The following is a 25,633-nucleotide window of genomic DNA, read 5'->3' as shown; positions in this document are numbered from 1 at the left end:
TATAATTATTGTAATTAAATAGAGTTTCTTTCACAAGCTAAGAGCCTACTGAGTTGATGTTTCTCTGATGTTAGAAATACCCTTCCTCCTCACTTGCATATTTTTACATGTTCAGTCTGGATCAGTGCATCGAGATCAAGGGGCAAAATTTTCAAAAGAACTTGTCTGACTTTGATGCCCAAGTGATATTTTCAAAAGAGACTTAGTCCCAGATTTTTAAGGGTTGTTCTGCTCAATGTTGCAATACCTAAGTCCCATTTTCAAAATAAAAGTCTCAAGAAACTTCGGCTCCTTGAGTTTGAAAATTCTACTCCATGTCTGCCCTGACTTCATCCTCTCTTGTGCCTTGCTGACCAAGTATGTCCATTTAAACAGGCCTCTCCATCTGATGAGGCAAGCAAGAAGCAGCTTTTGATGCCCCATCGCCTTTCAGTGGACCATGTTGACCAGCCATTTCAAAGACAACGAGCAGTGAGTGCAGTCAGTATCATTACCAGTGCCATGGAAGGTAAGACATTCCTTTATGATTCCTTAATTCAAACCCAAGTACATATTGGTAGCAAAGATCATAATGACATAAATTTCAATATCTGTTACTACAAAAAACGTTGCTGTACTAGAGGTTAGCGTGATCATTATGTCACAAATATAATAGGCTGGATTCTAATTTCATCATAATTTTTTTTCAGAACATCTCCTTCATCACCACAGTGTAGAAATGAAAACTCTTTCCTCGAAACATAGAAAGATAGTGGAAAGGAATTAAATTTCTGGTCTACAAATCATAAACAATGACAATGAACAGCCATCCCCTCTCCCTGCCACTTCTTCAGTTCAACAGCATTTCAGTGTATCCTGGCTATAGTTTCATAGTAACTGATACATTGTTATTAACAGAAATGCTTTTTCAACACACATCTGTCCCACAAACTGATGCACGGACAAGTCTTGGAATATGTATCGAAGAGGTCTGCATTCAGATACAGTTTGTGTTATACAGCTGTGTTACAAATCTGTTTTGCAGGCAACTTTGATGTCTAGGCAGAGGTGCAAGTAAGCCGGTACGCCCCGGTACGGCGTACCGGCAAGAGCCAGTGAGCCATAGCGGGGTGGACTGGCTTCCCCAGGGGGCAGTTTAAATGGCCTGGGGCTCCCAGCAGTGGCTGGAGCCCTGGGCCCTTTAAATTTCCACCAGAGCCCCGCTGCCGGAGCCCTGGGGTAGCGGCGGTAGGGCTCCAGCAGCTATTTAAAGGGCCCACGCTCAGAAGGGGCCCTGGCCTCTCTTCTCCACCCCCCCCCCCCGCTCTCTCCTATGGGGGCAGAAGCTTGGTGCTGCCTTCTCCCGGGGCTCTGTCCTGCTGCTGCAGGGCAGGTTCCGCTGGCAGCCCAGCTCCCCCCTCCCCCGCCTCTTCCCCCAGTGTGCTGCGTTCCCCCTCCCCCTCTCACTCTCTCTCCCTGCTGCCGATCAGCTGTTTGCTGGCATGAGGAAGCAGAGAAGAGGTGGGGGGCGGGGCCTTGGGGAACGGGGTGGAATCAGGGCATACCCCTTCCAGTCCCCTGCCGTGAGCCGCTCAGGGCAGGGAGCTGGGAGCGACCTCAGCCCTCTGCCCTGACACCTGCACTCCCCTCATACGCCCATGACCCCAGGCCACACCCCCAGCCCTCTGCCCTGACTCCTGCACCCCCCCACATCCCCACCCCCACCCTGAGCACCAAACGGGAGCTCCTGCACCCTTCCCCACCCCACATACCCACCTGCACCCCTCGCACCAAATGAGAGCTGCCCCAGGTAAGCGCTCCACACCCCAACCTCCTGCCCCAACCCTGAGCCCTCTCCCTCATTCTAGCTCCTGGACAGACCCTGCACCCCAACCCCCAGCCTGCTCCTGCACCCTAACTCCCTCCCAGACCCTGCATCCCCAGCCCTGTTCTCAGTGCACCCCCACCATCAGCTTGGTGCAGAGAGAGACAAAGAGAATGGGCTAGAACCAGGGAGAAGGTAGGTACCCACTCTGTGTGGGCAGGGGAGTGTGTGGGGGATCCTGTTTACCCCCTCCCCAGCCCTGCTGCCCTTGCAGTTTATCCCCAGCCCCTCCCTTGCTCCAAGGACCAACCCTAGCTCCTGCCCCACTGTGTTTTTGCCCCCAGCCCCTGCCTTGCTCCAGTCAGCAGGGACTAATTCTCCCCCCATGCCTCACTGTGCTCATCTTGCCCCGACCCCTGCCTTGCTCCAGCTGGGGTCCAATCCTTCCCCCCCCACCACCACCACTATGCTCCGCTGTGCTCTTGCCCCTGGCCTCTTCTTTCCCCAGGGGGGCCCTCAAATATGTTTGGCGCCAGGCCCACAAAAAGTTAATCCGGCCCGGGCCCTTTAAATTGTCCCCGGGGCCTTGTTGCCAGAGCCCTGGGGTAGCAGCAGCGGGGCTCCGGTGGCAAGTTAAAGGGCTGGGGTGGTAGCAGTGGCCCCAGGCCCTTTAAATAGCCCCCTTTAAATTACCCCCGAACCCCAGGGCTCTCAGTTGCCTCTGCAGCTGGGAGCTCGGGGGGTGATTTAAAGGGCCTGGGGCTCCCAGCTGCTGCTCCCACAGCCCTAACCCCAGGCCCTTTAAATCCTGATTTAAAGTGCCTGGGGATTTAAAGGCCCCTCCTCTTAAGGTTGAGGCCCCGCCCCCTCATCAGGACTCCGGAGTACTGGTGAGTCCTTTAAGTTACTTTCACCCCTGTGTCTAGGCCAATGAGTCCTTGTTGATACAGTATAGTGCAGAGGTACTCACCATGTGTAATTTAACAGCTATTTAGAGCTCCCAAAGTTTTGTTGCTAAACAAAACCTAAAGGTTTGTAGGTTGAGCTGGCCAGGCTGGAGTAGAGGCCGTGACCGATAATTCGGTAGGAATAGGAGCCTGAACTAAGTATATCACTGCAGTACAGGTCAGGGAGAAGGAAGGTAAGCAGGCTTATCTGCACTTGCTCCTCTCTCCATGGCAGCCAGCACCTATTTGTATGCCCTGGCACCACCAGCAGCAGGTGTCCTGTAGAAGTGGCCTTTTAAACCCCCCAGAGTCTGCTTATGGGAACACAAACTTCCTGTGGCTAAAGGCCAGTTACTGTGGGCTAAGGTTTTTCCCAGGTGAAAGGTACAGGCCACAGGCAGGAGAGAGGAGCAGACATGAAGCCCAGATAATTCGAGTAATAACTTGAGTGTTACCCCAACTCAAGTGCCATCCACATAGAAAAAATATTAACCTGAGCGTCATGGTGCTTTTAACGCCAGTTGGCTGGTCCCTCTTGTGGTATAAGCTATAGCTGGAGTCAGCACAACTCGTCAGCTGTCAGCACGATCGCTCCGTGCAACAAGTGTTGCTTCACATGTGGCCGCGCTCTCTCAGGAGAAGCTAACTCGGGACGAGTTAACTGAAGTGTAGATAATTGGAGTTAATGCCGCAGTGAGAGTATAGACTAGGTTTATCTGTGCCCTGTGTAGTTAATTCTTTAGCAAAGGCTTCTTTACTCCAAAACTTTAATTAGTCATTGAAGTTAAATATATGTTAACACAAAACAAAGGGCCATTGACTTAACATCAAAAATCCACTAGCTGAAGATCTGGTCCAATGAGTTAAATTGTTCGACAAAAAACAACAACAACAACAAAAACACCTTCCCCTCTCAGTTGAACGTTTCATTCTGTTTACTCTTATGATCTCATCACATCACTAGTTCTCCTCGGAGTCCTACAAGCTAGAAAGGACCTGAATTTCTAATTTAAAAAAACTAACAAGAACAAAACCACAAACAAAACCAATATTCTGTGTGTTCTTTATACACCAGAAGGAAGCAAATAAAAGGGCATGGGTCCAATTTCATTTTTCCCTTTGCAGTTCACCCGAAACAAAGGCTGTCATATCTGCCATGGGTTTCAAAAATTAATGTAGGTAAGAAATAGTCATATAGCTGGCATGGTGTTTATCATATTAAGCTATCGTGCCAAAATCAATAAATTTGTAAGAAGCTAAATCAGTTAGAAAAAGTTACATTAAATTAATTAGCTGGCATGGTCTAATCTTTAATGCCTCATTGTAGGTTAGACCATCATTTCCACTGTTGCTTTTAAATTATTTTGACAAATGATGGTCATTCTTCTTGGGGTATAGTAGATAGTAAGTACTATCTATATTTTTCTTTTATTAGAATAGGAGTGGAAAATTTCTGTATCTGAAAACTTTTAGCAAAATTGGTTGAGATGTTTGAATACAAGGAAAGTTTTTAAAAAATCCCATCCCTGTTATAAAGATTATCCTTGTGTTTATTTTTAAGTGTTCTGGTGCTGAAGAGACTGAAGTAGAAAGTTAAAATTTGCCAGGGAGATAGTCCTCTTTGAGGAGAAGTGTCTTTGAGTATTCCAGGAAGAATTGGTTTGACTTGACTGAGTAGTAAGTTTTATGATAGCAGCCCCATTAACGACAGTCTGCCAATTTTACAAATAGACCTGAATGGATAACTGATGATTTTTGACGTGGTGGCCAAATTGAAAAATCTGGGGGGGATAGTTTCAGGTGGACCCAAAATGGAAATTTTTTTAATTGTTTAGCAAAATTGAAAAATTAAAAAAAATTAAAGTCAAATAAAATGTTTTGTTTCAGTATTGAGGTTTTAAAAACATTTTAATTTTTTTCAATAAAATTGAAGTAAATTTTGAAATGAAACATTTTTCTGAAGCAAAAAGTTTAAATGTTTCATTTCATAAAATGCCAAAACAAACCAATTCAGCATTTCTTGGTTGTTGTTGTTTTTCTGATTGAAATAATTTGCCAAAATGGACCTGAATTCACAAATCATTTTGGTGGACCCAAATCTGCCTTTTTCAGCAAATAAATGATTTCCATAAAAATTTCAAATCAGCTCTAGTTACAAAAGACAGTAGGCTTCAGTGCACATGCATGCATAACTAATGCAGTTTGTGTACTAATTACTCAATTCAGTTCCTTTTGAAATCAATGGGAATTTTTCCTTTGGCTTCACTGGAAGTTAGACTGGGTCCTGAGCATTTTAAAATATAGTCTGCATTTGCACATTGAGATCAGTTGTGTGTAACTTTAGCACATGAGTAGTTCTAAAAGGCTAACTTCAAGTGTGTCATTTTAATTGTGCAAAGAAGGAGGTGGAACTTGAATGGAGTGCTTTTACAATCAGTTCCTTGATTCAGCAAGGGACTTAAGTGCATATTGAATTTTAAGTACTTGATTAGTGGGACTGCTTCAGCTAGTGATTTAAGCATATACGCTAACCCATACTCAAGTCTCTTGCTGAATCAGGGCCAGCATGAGAAAGGTCTCCATTGCAGTTCCACCCAATTCCTTGCACAGTAAAAATGGCCATCAACTGATATAAAACTCTGTAGGAGCTTGTGCATATGAAACCTTTATGCCATCAGCACAGACATTGTTCTACATAACTGAAAATGTTATGTGACTGAAAGGGAACGTAGGGTGATATCCCACAGCTTCCTCACCCTTGGGACAGGGGTCTTCATTCCAGACACAACAAGGGCCTATGTACAAAGTATACAATCTGGCCTGCAAGATGCAGACAGAATACTCAAACTCATGGTGAAATCCTGGCCCCATTAAAGACCCAGTGACTTCAGTGATTTCATTTAAAAGTTTGCTAGTAGAATCCCAATATATGATACTGTAGTTTTGTCTCTCAGTGAGGGGAAGAGCATAGAGGCTGCACCCTGGCTGAAGAGACGGGACTGTTTATAAACAGACTGTAATTGTTTAGTTGTTCTGTTATGGTGCTCGTACTCACCAAGAGCACTTGTATCGATCATGTTGTCAGCGTGGGGCACCATGGGATGGCTCCTGAAAGCTAGTAACAGTCGATGTAAGCAACACAGTGTCTACACTGACAGTGCATCAACCTAATTACATCTACCTGGACTGTACGCCACGCAGCGGTGTTACTAAATCAACGTAGAAAGGCACTTGTATCCGCAGGAGCCAAATTTATGTAATGACACTTCCACAGCTAGGTCAATGTAAGGCAGCTTACACTGACCTAACTGTGTAATGTAGACCAGGCCATAGTTATATTGACCTAGCCCCCAGTGTAGACAGTGCTTGGGAGCTGCGGGAAGCGGCGGGCTGCAGGGAAGTGCTGGCCACCGCTTCTCACAGCTCCCATTGGTCGGGAATGGTGAACCGTGGCCCGCTAGTGAATTACCTTGATGGGCCGCGTGCCGCAGGTTGCCAACCCCTGTGTTATCGGCTTTGAGGATTAAGTCAACAGTGTGCTTGGTCCTGTGCAATAGGCAAAAAATAAAGACAATCCATGTCCTCAAAGAGTTTGTATTTTACCAGGTTGTTGGGGTAGGACTATTTGTCTATTAAAAAGCAGATTCTTGGTCATTTAGATGGATGCTGGTGGGTTTTCTTTTGTGCTTTGATTCGTTTAAAGTATTCTCTTGTCACATAATTCAGTGTTATTTGACTATTTCTTCACGTTCTGCTTCTCACTTAGAGCTTGAGGAATCACAACAGCGATGTCCTCCATGCTGGAATCATTTTGCCATTAAATTTCTCATTTGGGATTGCTGTCCATTGTGGTTGTTAATCAAGAAACATGTAAAGTTTGTGGTAATGGATCCATTTACTGACCTCACAATCACCCTTTGCATTGTGATGAATACTCTCTTCATGGCCCTGGAGCATTACAAGATGACAAAGGAGTTTGATGACATGCTTTACATAGGCAATCTGGTAAGTGAATTTGAACCCAAAATTATATCTGGAGAGTTTATTTCTGCTTTTTCAAGTTGTGAAGGCTGAAAACTATTGGAGCTAGAGGTCTTAGGAAGAACCCATTTGATGTGCTGTCAGCACAACCTTGTAGATGTCTTGCCAAGCAAGGGTAGCTTTCTTTATTTGGTGGTCCTCCTGGCAGCTGAAGAGAAATGAAGAAAGGTTATGTATCTGCTGTCACTAAGCAAGCATACTCTGCTGCTCATTAGTGGACAATAAAGTGTCACTTCAGTGCAGAGACCAACAGATTTCCAGTAGGTAACTATTATAGGAAGTGAAGGAACAAGAATCTTAAAAAGTTTTTAAAAATCAATAATAAGGATGTATAGGTCACTGAACATTAGTGATTTTTTAAGTTAAAGAATACTATGGAAAAAATAAGCTAGTGCCCCAGGGGGAAGTATCCTTGAGTTATCACTTTTATAGTTATACTACAGCCAAGATTTTCAAGGTCGGATGGGACCACCAAATCATCTAGTCCAATCTCCTGTATATCGTAGGCCACCAAGACCACCCAGCACCTACACACTAAACCCAACGGGTTTACTCATTTTGGGGCTTCCCAGGTTGAGACAGCTACAACGCCCTGATTTCAGATCATGCTGAACACCCACCTTCTGGAAACCATACTCTTTTAAGGACTCTCAAGTTGGGCACTCAAAAATTGGGGCACTCAGAATAATTAAAGCCTTTGAAACTATTAGCCATATTCTAGAGAAAATACAGGCAGTATATTCCTCTGCAGATTATCATCCAGAAAGAATCACATACTGGATTTAAGGTTATTTTCATTTTTGTAAAAAAAAAATGGTAGCAATCAATTATTGAAATATTTGACAAAGTATATATGTGTCCATTCACACAATTCCACCAACATGGACTCCTGGAGCTAACAGGTACAAATAGGCAGAAGCAACAGTTAGGCTTCTCAGAGTAGTCCTTTTCTCTTGGAATCTGCTGACCACCAGATACAGAATTTTCCCTCACTACTTCTCTCCATTCTCATAACTGCACCAATTGGCTTCCTCCAGCAGTGTCAATTACTCTCCTAGGCAGATGGACCAATCACCACATCTTAAGCTGTTCAGTCTTGAGAGATTTCCCTTTGTAGCTATGGTCAGTGATGGACTTCTGTCTTGCTCCCAGACCTCTGTTATTGCTCTTTGTGGATAGCACCAGCTATAAAAGGAGCTAAATAGCCCTCTAATTGGGCTGTGTTGGCTCCCCTTAACAGCAGACCCATATGCAGGAATTTTGATCCCTCATCTTATTCCCCGCATGGACAAAACTGAGGTCTCCCAGATCCTGGGGCTTCTCAGCAGGTGGTCAGGTGGCAATTCTGCAGCTGCCCACTCTGACACCCCAGAGCAAAGATGCTCATGCTCCCTGCTCTACGCTTGGCCTATCATCTTTTCCCCTTGTCCAGTCCATAGGTAACTTTAGATTCCAGCAGCACCTGTGTGACTCCCCCACAATTCTGCCTGGCAGAGTCTAGATGACCTATGTGCGATCACTCTGAGTAGAGGAGAAAACAGAGACAGGAAACAAAAGAAGTTGAGCTGTAGCTCACGAAAGCTTATGCTCAAATAAATTGGTTAGTCTCTAAGGTGCCACAAGTACTCCTTTTCTTTTTGCGAATACAGACTAACACGGCTGTTACTCTAAAAGAAGTTGAAAAGCAGTCAACCTTATCTTGCTCCAAGTCTCTCAGTACTGCTTGCTGGAGCCATTTCTCCTGTTTGTGGTAATGGTGAAAAAATAAAACGAAGCAGGCATTCTTCTTGCAATGCTGTTTGCAATGGGCTTCTGTGAAAGGACAGTTCTTCAGGCGAAATATCAGTGGCTCAAGAGCATCCTGGGCCCTTCCTCCTCAGTTTTATTAAACCCAAACTTAGATGGGTTATTAGTAGAGCTGGGCACAGAAAGGTAATTCACAGAAAGGTAATCAAAGGTAACTCTGATTCACGGAGGTTTTCAATATCTCAACATTTGGTTTTGTTTCGATTTGGAATGAAAACCCAAAATTTCAAAATTCTCCACAAAAGGGAATGGAGCCTCAGCTGCTGGACAGTCTGGCTGGCTGGCTGGAGCTGTGGTTGTAGGAAGCTCTGGAGTTCCCAGCTTTGAGGCAGTTCACTTGGTGAGTTGCCCCAGAGCCATGGACCCTGGAAGTAGAGGCAATCTGCATAGTGGGCTGCCCCAGACCTGGAAGCCCCAGAGCCCCTGATACCCTAAAGCCCTGGACTGGCCGTCCAGCAGCTGGGATGCTGAGGATCCAGGTGGGTGAGCTGGCAGGAAACCTGGCAGGTTTTTGATGGAAGTTCTGTAGGAGCCCTGCCTGAGTTCTGCTGGATTATTGGTGAGATCAAACAGTCTCTTCAAATGTGTTTCGATTTCGGCAAATCAGCAAATTCGGATAAAACAATGTTTCATCAGAATTTTTCCAGCTGGCTCTAGTTATTAGCATGACTTTATGAAGAATCTCAGTCTGTCTTGAGTCTCCTCACTGCAAGTTCCTAAAGGAACAAAATCAGGATTCTCTTCTTCCTAGCCAAACTCAAAAATGCTAGTATTTCTCCACTGCTTTCTGATAGAGGTTTCCCTGTAGCTGTCCCTCCTCAAGCAGGTAGGGTAGTATTAAATGGGGGGAATCATAGGGAATAAAAGACCATTTGTTTTTTTCTCTAAAGAAATCATGACAGAAACAATAGAAAGAAAAGGAAACAAGTGTTCTTATCCTCTGACAATAAGAAGGGAGAGTATGACTCTTCATCTGGCACTTGTGAGAATCAGTCATTGAAGAGCTTCAGTTCTGATGATATTACTTGCATCATAAAATTATGGTACAAAGCTCTGGTCCTCTGACTTCTCAGGCTTGTCATCTAAAGAGGATAATGTTTTTACCTGATATCAAGCAAAATAGCAGAATTATACTCACATCTCTGCATGCTTCACCTGAGCAGGCTACCTGCAGTGATGCCAGTTCTTCAGCACCAGGCAGCAATGTTTTCTATATTTCTCATCCTTCCAAAGAAATCAAGAGGTTATTGATCTAAATTAGATTGGTTAGCAACATCACTAATACTTATCAGAATCTGTACACCATAGCCCATACCAGTTTATGGCTCCACTCCTGAAGACAATGTCCAAGTAATCCCCTATCTGGATGATTAGCTAGTGAAAGCAGTTTTTTGTATAATCACAGCTAGCACTGAACAAAGTTCCAGTGATTTTGTGATGCATTGCTGTTTGGAATTCATAACTAATACACAGAAGAGTCACTTCTGCCTTTACAGATTCTGATTCCCTCAGAAGCTCTGATGTCTTATTGGCCCTAGAGTTTCCATCTCAAAAGATTATTGATTAAAAAGAAATTGTTTCTCCTGTGTCATCCCTCAGCAAGATAATTGCATGATGTGCTCAGCATATCATCAGTTTTTGAGTCAGGATCCTCGGTACAACTTCACAACCATTGACTATGATGTTTAATATCCCCATGGACTTAGTATGTCTAACCACAGTGACTCAGAAGTTGTTAACTTGTTGGAAATCAGAGCTGAGTCTGTCTGGTGCAGTACCACCGCTGGAGACCAGCTGGGCTGAAGTAATTTAGCATGTTGGCCTTTTAAGAAGGATGGTCCATCCAAAATGTTTTGACTAGAGAAATTTTATCTTCCTGATCAGAAAGAGAAAGGCGTTTTAGATATGGAAACATATAAAATTGCTATATGGAAGTCTGTCTACCTGTTCATTCATTCCCCAAGCATTATAGAGTAAATGTTGCCGCTTCCTCAAATGCAGGTTTGGCCATTTGTTCCTTAGCATTGCCATTTTATAATTCTATCTTATCCCTCATCTCATTTGGTTTTCCTAGTTGTTACTTAGAGCCCATTAATCTGTCTTGCTGGAGCACTATTGCAGAAACTTAGTTTATAAGTTAGACAGGATTTCCTCTTGTGTGAACATTACGGGTAGACTTAAGTCAATAACATGTACATATCTTCTGATCGCCAGTGTGCATTGACATAGGCTGTCGTGTCATGGAAAATCAGCTGCTGCAATGTGCAAATGCAGTAGGTGATTTTTCAAGACACACAGCTGTGTGCACTGTTCACCAGAGGCTTAGACTCAAAATAAAACAATATGTGACAAACTGTGTGTCTACATACTACCTTCTCTTCTAAGCCAACTATTTACAACCTTGTACTTATGTATTTAAATCAGTTATTTTAAGGGGTTTTTAAAAGCACTAGATTTGGCATTTTCACACAGTTTGCGAGTATGGGTTCAAATAAGATACCTCCTTTAAAATCTGGTTTGCCATCAACAAACAGGCTCCCCTCCATAAGTATGTTTATGTGGTACAGAAAAATGTTCAGATTAAAAAAGTTTCACTGTGCAACATTTGAACTAGGTTATAAATAAACAAAGTATTCTCAAGGCACTTTCAAAAGCAAATTTCCCTGTCTATTTTTAAAAGAACAATAAGACTCAAATTAGAGGCCCTAATCACCATCACTGCCAGCAGTAATCTGAAAGTGCAAGGACTATGCTGCATAGTATTGGTGCAATAACAGAAACAAAAGGGCTAACTCTACAGGTATGCTGGAACCCAAAAGTACCTCTTTAACTGTGTCATGCAATCACTCTCACCTCCCCACTGAAAGTTATGGACTTAAGCTTTTTAAAAAGCACCTTTATTCTCTCACCTTATTATTGGTATCTGTTTGTATGATAGAGGGAGGTGAAAATTAGTGTCTTAATTCAAAGGTATAGCTCATTCCCTGTTGTTGTTTGTTGACAACAATACTAATATTGAAAAAGGATCAGACAAGCCCAGAGTACTGATAATACTGACAATAAGTACTGACAGTACATTAGAGATGAAAGATGAAAGGTTTGCTGGTAAAATTTTGTTGTCTCTGTATTTTAATTCAACATATCAGTAGGAAATCATTCATGACAGGAGATGTGTTTACAGACTGATCTCACTTCCTCTTTCCTTTCCACAGGTCTTCACTGGGATTTTTACAGCAGAAATGATCTTCAAAATAATTGCCTTAGATCCCTACTACTATTTTCAGCAGGGCTGGAACATTTTTGACAGTATAATTGTTATCCTAAGCCTAATGGAACTGGGTTTATCCAGCATGGGAAATCTGTCTGTTTTACGCTCATTCAGATTGGTAATGTTTCCTTATTCTCTTTTGCAAAACATAGCCCCTTGCAAGAATTTATTAAATTCTCTTAAAATTACATTCATTGAAAAGGAAATTAAATTTTATAAATTAGTGAATGCCGGTAGTGACACTAATTATAGATGATGGGCCAAATGGAATTGCTCCAGATTTACAACAGAATAAATGAGAACAGAATTTGACTCTGTCTAGCTGTGTCAGTTACTTGCAACGCATTTAAACTGAGTTTGCATAGAAGTTAATAGAAAAGTCGGTAGATAATTAATGAACAGTGAACCTCAAGAATTAGTAACATGTCACTTTACAGGTTTTATTCCTTAAATACATAATAAACATACTACTGTATTTTTAAATGTAGTCAAAAGTGGATAGCTCTGCATTAATCACAAACTGATTTTTTCCCCCAGAACCTATCACCAAAACACAGAACCTGTCTTTCAGTGAAAATCCTTCACTGTCAGTCCCTTTAAATGTGCAGGGGGGTTACACTCCATTAATGGGAGAATCTGTTGATGTATTGGAACAGAAAAGTAGTTTTCTTTCCAGCCTGACATTTGTGTCGCATTCATATACCAAGATGTCCATGCTAATCATTCTGCCCATTCTGTTGTTTCCCAAGTTTTGCCAGACCATGAAAACAAACTTTTCTTTTCAAGAAGACTTAATTGCCCTAACTTTACCATCTATAAATATTTGCTTCCTGAAAACTGCAAAAGTATGGCCTGATATTGCTAGCGGCTGAATGCCTCCCGCAACCCCTCTTCAGTAGGGATTAAATTAACCCCTGTGCAGAGAGCCAGTATAGGCCTGGGCACCATTAAGTCTTCAAAATAGGTCTTAAGTGGGGTTTAGGTGATTTTTTTAGGCCTTATGGTCCTAGGGTTGCCAATTTTGGTTGGATGTAGATTTCGGAGATTTTATCACATGACATAATCTTTAATTAAAGATTCATCTTTAGTTCCTGGAGACTCCAGGCCAATCCTGGAGGCTTGGCAACCCTATATAGTCCTCTGCACAGAGGTGAATCTCTGGGATTGAAAGGTAGCAATATCTTGCTAAGTCCTACTCAGGAACACACAAGAGTGGCACCTCCCTTTGTGGGACTGGGCCCTTAAAAGTCCAGGCAGCTTGTTTAAAGTTATCTTTTGTGAGACACAGGAACACAAAAGGTAATGTTAAGGACTGAGGCTATGTTCTCTCTCCCTGCTTTCACAATCCCCTGCCCCCAACATTCAGCAGCAAGGAATTGGTCACATAGGACAGTGGTTCTCAACCAGAGGTACCTGTACCCCAAGGGGTGCGCAGAGGTCTTCCAGAGAATATATCACCTTATCTAGATATTTACCTAGTTTTACAACAGGCATCATAAAAAACACTAGCAACATCAGTACAAATTAAAATGTCATACAGACAATGACTTGTTTATACTGCTCTATATACTATACACTGAAATGTAAGTACAATATTTGTATTCCAACTGATTTATTTTATAGTTATATGATATGAATGAGAAAGTCAGCAATTTTTCAGAAATAGTGTGTTGTGACACTTTTGTATTTTTATATCTGATGTTGTAAGCAAGTACTTTTTAAGTGCAGTGAAACTTGGAGAACGCAAGACAAATCCGACTCCTGAAAGGGGTACGGTAGTCTGGAAAGGTGGACACACCCATCTAATCCTAATGCTGCATAGCATATTTTCTGAAAAAATTCATTGCCTGTCATGTGAGAAGCACAAATTGTACTGTAATAAGTATGGCTATGGTGAGTCTAACAAAACTGCTGCTAAAATCACTCTGTACTGCACATTGTTTCCTAGTATTAAAAATATTTAATATTTTACCCATTTTTAATAATTCAGAACCAGAAATGTCTGTCATTCTATTAACAGACATTGTTTTATGTTTTGTTCACAGCTGAGAGTCTTCAAATTGGCAAAGTCCTGGCCAACCTTAAATACTCTTATTAAAATCATTGGTAACTCAGTGGGTGCCCTGGGTAACCTCACCCTGGTTCTGGCGATCATTGTCTTTATTTTCGCTGTGGTAGGAATGCAGCTTTTTGGAAAAGACTACTTGCTAAAAGTCAACAAGATAAGCTCTAATAACAATTTGCCCCGCTGGCACATGAACGATTTCTTCCATTCATTCCTTATTATATTCCGAATTCTCTGTGGAGAATGGATTGAAACCATGTGGGATTGTATGGAAGTAGCTGGGCAACCGTTGTGCCTTCTCGTCTTCTTGCTGGTCATGGTGATAGGAAACCTAGTGGTGAGTTTTCATGATTGTTTTTTCATATTTCTATTGTTTGTATGCAAATGTACTCCCTTTTCTCTCAAGAAGTTGCAGATCTCCCATGATGCACAGGTATTATTCCATATCTATTACTTTCTGGAAAATTGTCTACTTTCTTTTTCACTCAAAGAATTCTTTTTTTTATATCTCAAGGACAAAAACTGCAGAATTGCTTACTGATTTTGAAAAAAAATACGTATTAATTCTCAGAGGAACATGAAGGTTTTCAGTAGAAAAAAGGAACTTGAATTGATGATAATGATTCCTTTTACTTAAGTTCCACTAAAGGCTTGTGTGTTTTAGTCAGATGTAAGTGATTCATGGGCCATGTGCTGTACAAAAGTGAATTCACTTTAACTGTCTCCATACCAGAAGCTATTTTTAGTTCAGTTCATTTTTGGACAAGAACATACAAACCTTACAGCTAACATTGTGTCTTTGCACTGTCTTTGAATGTATGTAGCCTGTTTGGTCTATGGAGTTTAGGTTATGTTTACTGTAAAGTCACTTCCTTGTTTGTTTTGTAGTAGAATATCCCATAAGTAAAGAATGAGTTAAATAAGCTCTGAACCTATTAACGCTGAATCTTATGTCCCTGTTGTCATTTTATGGAACACTTTGCTGGCTTGCACTCATTGTGGAAATGTTTTGCTTATTCAGCTTACAGAGTGTGTCTGACATTATGGATCTGATGGGTTTGGTGTTGATACAGTAAGCTGTTTAACAGTGGATTTTGTCCCTGTTTGCTTTATATTATTCTTTTCAGAACTCAACATTTTGGTTTGAAGCTCTTAGTGTCGGATACCATGACTTCGGGGAAAGGAATTGAAGGAAGCAGAGTGAGGCATTTATATTTGAAAGCTAAACTAAATTAAAAATATTTCGAAAATATTTGACAGAGATTGCAAATGATCTTTTATGGCTGTTGACTGCAAAACAATGTAAATATTAAAATCTGGTTTACAAAAGGTTTTTAAAAATGTGCACTTTTTACAGATTTTCCTTTGAAACTACATTTGGCCTGAAGAATTAGGACACAGTGATTTTTTTTTTCTGCATATCGAATATGCTCCTTTCTTGAGGGTTGGCAGAGGAGCTGGGAAATTAACCTTCCCTTGCCTTTCATCCAAACAGTTGTTTTACTCTTATTTAAACAATGGACTTGACCTGTGTTAAAGAAAATTGAAAATCATATCTAATAAATATGAGAGAGAATATGCTAATATACCAGATCATTCACTGTTACTTTCAGAGAGAGAGTAATCAAGTCCATTTTTTCCCTAGTTATTAACACTCATCATATATCCTTAGACAGCCTGCGTGAGGATCAGGAAATATAAATCAGATTCAGATGAGATTACACTAACATGGTATATATTTAAGCCTGAGTACTTATCAGCAAACCTTTCCAAATGGAAAAACAGATACTGATAGATTTCAGAGTGCATCAGCATGGATAATTCTGAAGTCACCAGCCTATCGAAAATACAAATGCTAACTTTATCGTTTTCAGGAAACAGTTTTGTAGGCATGCGGCAACTGCTAAATAATTTGGAAGTGATTTATTGTAGCTTAATTAGTTCATAAGAAGTAGGAGAAAGGGTGAGAATGTTTGGGGTTTTTTTTAACCTGACAGGAGAAGGGGAAAGTAAATAGGATGACAAATTCTGAATCATGAGAGTTATGTAAACAAACCACATTACACACAGATTTTACAATGTTGATCTTAATTATCAGATAGCAGATTATGGGTTCTGTTCTTACTGAAATCAGTTGAAAAATTCCTATTGCCTTCAAGTGAGTGTTGGGTAGGACCCAGAATCTTTTACTCACCTGCTAAATAGAATTAAAGTCACAAAGTGTGTTTAGAATAGGATTATCTTAAATGAATCCTTCATCCTTCAGTGGGAGAAGGCTCCAGTCCTGTGTGCACTAGTATATATAGGAGATTTCTTTTTATAAATAACTCTAAAGCACTGGCATCTTTGTCAACAAGGTTTTTGACTCATTGTGCTCCTAGTTTCCTATCTGGGTTGCAGAACTCAGGTCTGAAAAGAAAAATATTTTCTTGTTGGATTACACCTCAGTTGGACTCAGAACTCTTTCTTAGTCTCTGAGAGCATGAATGAATGCATACCATTTCTGCATATATAGTGGGTCTGCATACATAGTGCACATCAAGATTAAGTATATGTGAAAAAAATGGATAGGTACTTTGAATAGTGTCCATAGTGTCTTTCCCTGCCGCATCTCTAAGTAGTCACATAATGTGGAGCATATTTACTTTTTAAACTCCTCCAGTCCTCTTTTTAACAATGAACTGGATTGGACTTCCGTGAAGCTATATATATATATACACACACAGGTGATTCAGAGGCATAAATGTTATGATCACATGACATTTGGCTTCTTGAATCTGTCTCGTATATACTATTGTGCCTCACTAACATAAATTCTGATGTACTCTAAAGGGGACACATGGTAGCTCACTAGGTGCCCTGGATAACCTCATGCTATGTAACAGTTTAGCTGTTGGTTGGCTGGAATTTTAGTAATTCCTAAATCTTCAGCGTAAATCTGTACTCCCTGAAAAGTATGTTGGTGTATTATGGTGTAAATATGGAATTCTCCTTATTGCTAGTCAGTTGACATTGGAGTTATCTTTATAACATTGAACCCTAGATCATAGCCATGAAATTATGCACGGTGTAACTGTTTTTAGCACCATTATACCATGATGCTGTCATCACATTGCATTTCAAGTGTCACTGGTGTTGATCTGGAGGGTATTACAAAATCAGAGGAAGAATGTAATAGGCTCTCCCACACTTATAGGAAACAGCTTCTGAAATCTCTAACTGCATACTTATGTTTACAGTAAAATCTTACAAATGAGTTAGCATATTTCAGATAGAAATTTAGGTTATTGACGTTAATAAGGCAAAGTATAGACAGACAAGTTATTAAAAAGGAATATAGTCAGTTCTGTAATGAGGTGCTGTGACATTCCCAGCTGCTGTAAGTGAAATCTACTTGTGCCTCATCATGTCATGTGGGCTGACGCTAAGGACCTACATGTGATGCCACTTGCCTGTCAAAAGAGAATTTTGTAAGATGAATTTGAAAATGTTAGAATACTAGCACTACTCTTGAATATGATTGACGAAGCAATGCCAGAAGCAGCAACTTTGCCAACTGTTTGTTTGCGCGGATACACTCCCACACTTCTCCTTTAAAAGCATTTGCTAAGTATTTTCCCTTTTACTCTGAAGATGAATACCAATGTGACATCCTCTAATGAGAGGCCACCAAGTTATGCCTGCCCCCTCCCTTTCCAAGCGCCTCTGGGACATCATCTTCTTCAGCACCAGGACCCACAAGCCTCTGCCAGATTTCACTGCTGTCTTTACACAGCCATTTTCCTCATTTTGGGGTTATAAACATCTCAGGATGCATTGTGTTTAATTAGGGAAAACAAAGGAAGTAATCAAGCAGTTAGCCAGCAGAACATATCTTAAAGATACAGGGGAAACAGGCTTACCCTGCCAGACCTCTAGGGTTTCCCTAGTTACTTCATAGTACTTTATGGAGCACCTTAGGCCACAGAATGTGGTAAGTAGCAGTGGAACCTGCAGGAGTGATACGTAATTAAGAGGACTGGGGCATGAGGCTGATACATACAAGAACCACCATATGGAAAGCTACAGTATTAGAGGCCAGTTATTTAGGTTTTAATTATTTGTGATGATTTTACCTCAAGATGGCTTAGAACAATTTTGTTTAATAACAAACTCTAACTGCAATGATAATTTAAGTGCCTGGCAGCAGAGCTCCCCACATGGCTTTAATGAGATTTAAACTGGCCTGCTTTAGGTAAACTCAGTGGAAACTTTTCTGTTAAAAAAAGCTAGATATGCCTGGAGCCTGTTTTCCCCCACACTGTTTCCATTTCTCACAAGCCTTTAATGCATATTCTTTCTGCCTTAACATAACATGATGCATGATTGTGACACACTTAGAAATCTGAAAATGTCAGCATTCTTGAAACAAAAAGCTCGTCCTTCTCTGTTTTTCAGGTTATAACTCTTATCATGCAGGATAGAGAATCTAATTAGAAGGTTCCTTGAAATGGAACTCTGGGAGGATGATAGTAAATTCAGGTTAAATTAAAACTGTAGTCTGAAATTGGTTTTATGCCAGCATATGTCAAGCCTGGTTCACCACTGTGTTACTCTACTTTTGTTCCATTGATAAAATAGTGTAAAACTGGTTTGGCTTCAGTAGAATTTGCAGAGGTGTGAGTAGAGAATCAGGGCCAGTTACAGAAGATATGATTCAAGCATGACATTTCAGATTTTCTCCCCACATTCCATCACAACAGACATCAGTGAAGGAGTACTTGCTGACCGTCCCTAGATTTGTACATTCTAAGGCAGGATGGAGTAAGGCTTCATTCTTGATGGAGTAAGGCTTTAGACTCTACAACTCACTTCCGCCATTGGTCTGACAGAGCCTGACTTCATTGACATTCAGTGTACATTTCCACAGACTGGTCCGATAATTCAGGCAGACCATGCAATTGTCTATGGTGGCAGAAGAAATACAGAAACCAGACATGGAAAAGTAACTATACCCTCTTCCTGCAGCAGATGCCTCTCCCTGGGTGCAAGAACCCTGCCTATGGCATCTCCTTTCCCTTCCCCTGCTGCCTATCCCATTTCCTGTAGCTGTGACTCCCCTGGCCTCTCACTCCAAGCATAGACTTAGGCAGATTCCCTGCCGCCTGGATGATTGGGACCCAACAGTCCCTGCCTGGTCTGATACTAGACCAGATGAGGCATGCTAAGCCCTGATTAGTCCTCATCGCCTGGAACAGTAACAGCACCTTTCCCTTCAGGGAGCAGGGTGTGGAGGAGACCAGTGAGAGGTACCCCCTCTTCTGTAGAGAAAATGGAAGAATCTGAAAGAAACTCCCTTTCCCAAGTGACTGAGAGTCTCGTAGGCTCTCATGAGAGAGGATTTGCGTGCAGAGGGGCATTGTGTGTAGAACACAGATAGTTGTGTGTGGGGCCAGCAAGTGTGTGAGAGAGACAGGGAGTGAGTGGGGAGGGGGAGAGACTGTGATTGGGAGTGGGGGTGTATGAGAGGCAGGGAGTGAGTGGGTAATGGAGAGAGGCTGTGATTGTGAGTGGGGGTTTGTGAGAGGGATGGAGTAATTGCAGAGGGGAGAGGCTATGATTGGGAATGGGGTGTGTGAAAGAGGCAGGGAGTGAGTGGTGAGGAGGAGAGGCTGTGACAGGGTATGGGGTGTGTGAGAGAGGCATGGAGTGAGTGGGGAGAGGCTGCAATTGGGATGGGGGTTGGTACCGAGCATAGGGGGCACTGGGCTCGGGGTGCTGTTTTTGTTGTTAGCGAGAAAAGGGAAAATAGAATCTTTGAAGTAACATGTTTCAGGTGTTCTGCATGTGGATTCATTTTTCAATAACCTCCTAGAGTGTTCTGGACTTTTGTAGAATGTCACAGAACCTTCCAGACTTTCTGAGAACTACATTTTCCTCCAACATCCTAGAATGTTGTCAGCCACACCCTTGCAGGTATTTAAGGGGTGGGGCATCACCAATCAGTCAGTGAGATATAAGAGGGAACTGAAGTTAAGTGAGAGCCCTGCTGTGATATTGTGAACCTTGTTTTATTGTGTAATTGTGAAAGTGTACTTGTGTTTTAGGACTTGAGTGTAAGTAGTGACTAATGCAGGACATATTTAATGAGACACCAGAGATATCTATTGAACCCCTATCTATGCAACAACATAAAAGAAAAACTGTTCCTTCTTTTGCCATGCTTAAGACATGCTGTTTGATGACTTTCACAAATGGTGTAAGTTGTGTGGCGAGCGCAGCTTTTCTAAGCTCAGACTCATTAAAACATATCTTCGATTGACAATGGCCGAAGAGAGGCGGATGTCACTTGCTATTTTATCTCTTGAAAATGTCATTGGCCAGTCTTTGGATTCAGTTCGCAAGGGCAAAGGTGAAAAAGCGCTCTTTTGAACTAAAGAACTAGGGTTAACATTCTAAGGTTGTCACCTACTGTAACACGATTTAATACTGGTCCACCCAGTTTTGGTGCACAGTTCAATTTCTTGATGCTAGTACATTTCTGTTATTCTTAAAATTAAAAAGTTTCTATAAGCTTATAGGAAATTAATTTTCTTTTTATTTGCTTATATATGGCATGAATAAATATAGATTTACAGATCCTTGCATGCAAATTTATCATCTTATATGTCAGTGATAAATCATGCATGTAAATCATGCATCCAAGTCGTGAAATGGAAACAAATGCAATAAAAAATAAGGTATTCAGAAGTTTAACAAATGGAGGGGGAGTATCGCAGAAGCTCCTTGCCTGGGGCATCATTTGATTTAGGGCTGTGAGAGAGGCAGTGAGTATAAGCAATGGGCAGGGCTTTGGTAGTGAGGAAAGAAAGGTAGCAGGGGATGGTTGATGGCAAGAGTGTGGCAGAGAACGGAGTGATGGAAAAGGGAAAGAAGGAAGAACAAACACAGGGTAAGTTTAAAGAAGTTAATGTTGAATAGACTTCAGTGCTGTTAGTTAACTAAAATACACACAGTACCATGGGATGGGACAGACGAGATGGACTGGGCAGGGCGAAAGGGAAGGCAGTGAGTGAGTGTACTGCAGTTCCTATCAGGCAGCCAAGTGCATCAGCCTGGCCCTGCATTGAAGACCTTTCTGTTTGCTCAGGCAAAATTTCACCTGCTATGATTTTGTGTGGGGAGTTTGATTAAGCTCTCTCTTTCTTGGTTTTTCTTTGTTCTGAGATGCACTATTATATACTATGTGAATAAGAGCAACTGAGCTGAGCCACAAGAGACCTACTTATTTACACTGCCCTCTTATTTAGAAGCTTATTTTTTCAAAGCAAAGCCAAGAGTCCCACTGACTTTAATGGAAGTTGTATAAGGCCTTAAAAGGGACTATATCCCTGCCTCTGCCTTTCATTTCCCGATGCTCCTCTCCTTATCCTCTGCTCACTCAGTGCACCTTGCTGCTCCATTTTTCTCCTCCTTTCGTTTTTCTCTTCATGCTTTTTTTCTCACTGATCCATACACTTGGAATGACATTTCCTTTCCAGTCCACCATGCGTCCTCACTCCCCAATTCCAAAACCCACTTCCTGCCCCTTGCTTTCCAGTGTTGTCCTTTGCACCTTCTCTCACCTACCTCATTCCTCATTTAATAAATATCAGAATTTATACAGGAAGGATCATTGATAATACATAGGGTAGGAAGGATTAGATTTTTATCCGTAAATGTCAATAGACATCTATCTCACTGGGCGCACACAAACTGAAAAAAATATTTTCATCCATAATAATTGAAATTTACATATAGGCAAAGTAAAAAAAATGCTGCTGGAGAACTTCTAAGAGTTTGACTTAAGGATATTTGAAAATTTATGTTTTAACTGTAAAACTTTAAATCTGTGTCTACTGCCATTAAATAGTTGTTGTGACAGGCCCTTTTCTAACACCCTCTCCCCACTAACTTCCTGCATCTGTGAAAATTTAAATTTTAAAAAAATTTAAAAAATTAAAAAAAAATCTTAAAAATAAACACCAATATTATCTGTCAAAATTATATTTTAACATCTTGAATTCTGCCAAGCCTAACTATATATAACTCCTTTTCCTTTCCTTATCTCTTATCTGCACTCTTGAAGTTCGTCTGGCATAAACTGGGCAAGGAACAGGCCCTGTAAAGCTGCTTCTATAGTCGTAATGCTTCATGAATATTTGAGAGGAATAACAAAGCAAATTCAGAATGGCAGCCAGGATTTTGTGGCTTCCTCGGTCTCACCGTAAGCTTGCTGTTTGTCCCACAGGTCCACTTTTAAAGAGAGGACACTGTAGCTTATCTATCTAGTGCCTGCACTGGCCCTACAAAAATCCTGGCTATATAGACATTTTTATAAAATGTACATTAATGTTAGGTCAGTCAAAATATGGGCCTTGTCATAATTAGAATCCTGTGTAAATCACAATGTCACCGTAATTTTTAAAAATATTTTTAAAAGGAAAATGTCTACAGCAGAGTCTTTAATATAAAAATTTACCTTAGCTAGTCAATGTTTCAAGGACTGAGTGAATTTTACAAATAAGCGTCACTTGTAAAATTCATTCCGTGCAAACTCTGTGAAATTCAGTGCTTTGGCATTTACACTGTGATGAATTTTCTTAAAAAAACAAAACCCCTACGATTTACACAGGGCCCTAATCATAGCCCCTAGGATTCATGTCTGGATCTTCCCCTTTCCACAAGGAAGCAGGGATCTCAGCCACCATTGCCGCAGCACCTCCCTTGCTTCAAACTTCACAGGTAGACAGTGAGCAGGCCAGGGTAATAGGGCTAAGGATTGAGTGGGGAAGTGTGTTATTTCCTAACATCCTATGATTCCTACAGATATTTCCTTCTGTAGCCCCCCATTGTGAAGCTGAGAACACCCCTTCAAAGGGTGTCCCAATGACAGCCACGAGTCCTGCCAGCATGCATCGAATAGAGATATGCCACTAAGGAAGGAGAGGAAGGGCAACATGGACACAGAGCCAGTGTGAAGGCAAAACTAGCATGGGGCCCTGGTCTCCCAATTATCTAGGGGAGATCCACTGGGTTTGTGGGCAGAAACTGTGGCCTGTTTGCAAGGGGTAAAGGAATGTCAAGTGCAGAACTTTACAGCCAGTCGGAAAATGGGAAGAAAAGTCTGAGGAAAATCACATGGTGACTTCCTACCCTGAATCCCCTCCCATGGGTGTCTACCTGAGAGGGGACCATCAAGCCCTATGTAGGTACCTAGTAGCCAGTAATTATGCATTTCATCAAGTGGTTATGTACTTGATGAAAATGTCCAAGTTGTTTGTTTATCTAATCACATATATTCAGGGTTGTTTTTCCTCTCTCTTTTTCAAGTACTTAACAACAAAGCAAAGGAATCCGCTGCTAACCAAAGCATTAGGGATGTGATAAATATTTGATTTTGATTAGACTGGCATACTAATGTTGCCTTTTGTTCAATGTTTGCAATCAAGTAAACAGAACATCAAGAAAAGGCACAAATGACGAGTTGGGATGCATTTCTAATTTAATATGTTGCACACAGTTCCTGTGAATATCTTTTAGATTGCACACTTTCTGAGGCAGGGACTGTCTCCATCTGGGACACAGATGGCAGAGGAGCAGATAATAAGGCAATTGGGGAAAGAGAGGGGACCATCAAGAGCTATGTAGTTAACTAGTATCCAGTAATTATGCATTTTATCAAGTAGTTATGTACTTGGTGAAAATGTCCGGATTGTTTATCTAATCACATAAATTCAGGGTCTTTCTTTCTCTCTCTTTTTAAAGTACTTGACAACAAAGTGAAGGGACCTCTTCAATGCAAATATCAAATATTTCCACTCCACTACCCTCAGTCTCTCTAAGGGAGTGGTCAGAAGGTGTCAAGTTTATATGTGAGCCAATGTCTAGGTGCAGTGATACTCGCACTGTATATAAATCCTTTGACTAGCTCAATGGATAGGTGCATTTACTTCAAGAAGTCCTGGCTTGTGGCCCAATCAAAGCTCATTGAAGTCAGTGGAAAGATTCCAGCTGACTTATCTGGGCTTTGGATCTGGGGCTTAATGGTTAGGTCTGAGACATTCTCAGACATCAGGAGTATCTGTACAAGGCATTGTTCAGCACCACTTGTTCACTCACTCCTTCTGTGGGCTGGAGGAAGAGCAAGGGGAAACATGGACTTAGACATATGGGATTCTTCCCAACCTGTACATACCTGCCACTGCAGATCAGAACCAGTCTTGAAAAGGGCCTTTGTATAGTGTCATCATTTATCCCTGCCATAAGACCAGTGACAAGGGTCAATAAAGTCAAAATACTTCTGTGCTCAGGATAGCAATTTCTAATGGGAATGGCTGGTGGAAGTTTTAGTCCAAAGGTCAAATTTCAAGAATTTCAGTGGCAAAAGCTTGTTAGAGCTGTCACTATGGTGGTAAAGGGTGCATGTTGGGGACCAAAGATAAGGTCAGTAGCTTTGTTTGAAGCACAGATAAGGCCAATGACTGAAGCTCTGTCAAGATGCCAGCATTTTTAGAACACATGAAGCATTTTGCAACAGGTTTTCAAGACCTGGGCTTCCTTTCTTATACAATTAGTAAAGGATGCTTCATTCCAGAGGAACAAGGAAGCGAGGTCTCGATTCATTAAAGTTTCTTGGCTCCAAAAATGCATTCACATGGAATTAGGACACATGCTACAGTTTATAGCAAGTTTCCACAAGTCTTATTTTCTTTTCAGTTTTTCTGTATGCTGAACTAGAACTGCTGTGGCCAATTTTCTTGTTTTTCATTATATTTCCCCAGAGAGATGTACCACCCAAAAATTGCAGCTGAGTTTGGCCCAAATGATGCAATCCTGAATTAACTAATTATATAGCACCTAATAACAAACATTTTCTCATTTAAATACGTGTGAAACATTTTTTAAAAAGGAAGAACTGATTAAGGGGGTCGCTAACAAGTGCCGCTCTGAAAGTAAAACAATCTCCTTGGAGGGGAATACAGTATTTATAATGAAGCTCTTACCCATTGATCTGATAATTAACATAAATTAAGGCCTAAAACTGCAAAAAAAGAAAAGTGTGTACTTTAGCAGGAAACTCTGGGGAAGATTATCATGCCAGGAATCTTCAATTAGGATTTAGTAGGAAGTTCTGGAGAGGATGAATAGTTCTCTTCCCTGTCCCATGTGGCAGCAGTCTTCTTGCATAGGAATTGACAGACAAGATGAGACTGGATCAGACCAGAGGTCCATCTAGTCTAATATCCTGTGACCAGCACCAGATGTTTCAGAGATAGGTGCAAAAAATTTCAATAGGGTTTTGCTCTCTTCTGCGTACACTCACAAAAGGCCCCATCCATTTGATGAGAAACTAGGTAGGGGTAGATAGCAGGTGGTAACAGTAGATGCCTAGGAGGCGGGTACTTAAACTGCATCAGCCCATAATGATAAAACACAAAATCGAAAGTATCCCTTTATATTTCTCTTTGCAATAAGGTTATTGCACTGGAAATTAAATTCTTCATATAACCCTTTACTAAAGTAGTATGGTCAAGTCAGCTCCTTCAGGAGATCTTCTTTTGAATTCCATTTTTTTTCTCATTCTTTTTTGGCTGCATAGTCTGTATCATTATTTCATGCATGACATAGCCCAAGGTTTTCCAAAATAGGTGAAAGAACCTGTGCCAGCTCATCCACATGCC

General features: G+C 41.3%; 1 protein-coding gene across 1 annotated transcript in view; it reads left to right on the top strand.

Moving 5' to 3' along the window:
* Positions 1–25,633, top strand: part of LOC311515404 (sodium channel protein type 5 subunit alpha-like) — a 319,354-nt gene that overhangs the window by 158,443 nt on the left and 135,278 nt on the right. Inside the window, exons 13-16 of the mRNA XM_084618414.1 lie at positions 376–508; positions 6,518–6,756; positions 11,811–11,984; positions 13,912–14,268. Of these exons, the coding sequence (XP_084474540.1) occupies positions 376–508; positions 6,518–6,756; positions 11,811–11,984; positions 13,912–14,268 (903 nt within the window). The remainder of the gene's footprint in view (positions 1–375; positions 509–6,517; positions 6,757–11,810; positions 11,985–13,911; positions 14,269–25,633) is intronic.

Source organism: Lepidochelys olivacea (genome assembly GCF_965140295.1).
Source record: "Lepidochelys olivacea isolate rLepOli2 genome assembly, chromosome: 2".
NCBI classification, from domain to species: Eukaryota; Metazoa; Chordata; order Testudines; family Cheloniidae; genus Lepidochelys; species Lepidochelys olivacea.
This window is presented reverse-complemented; position numbering and strand designations above follow the sequence as displayed.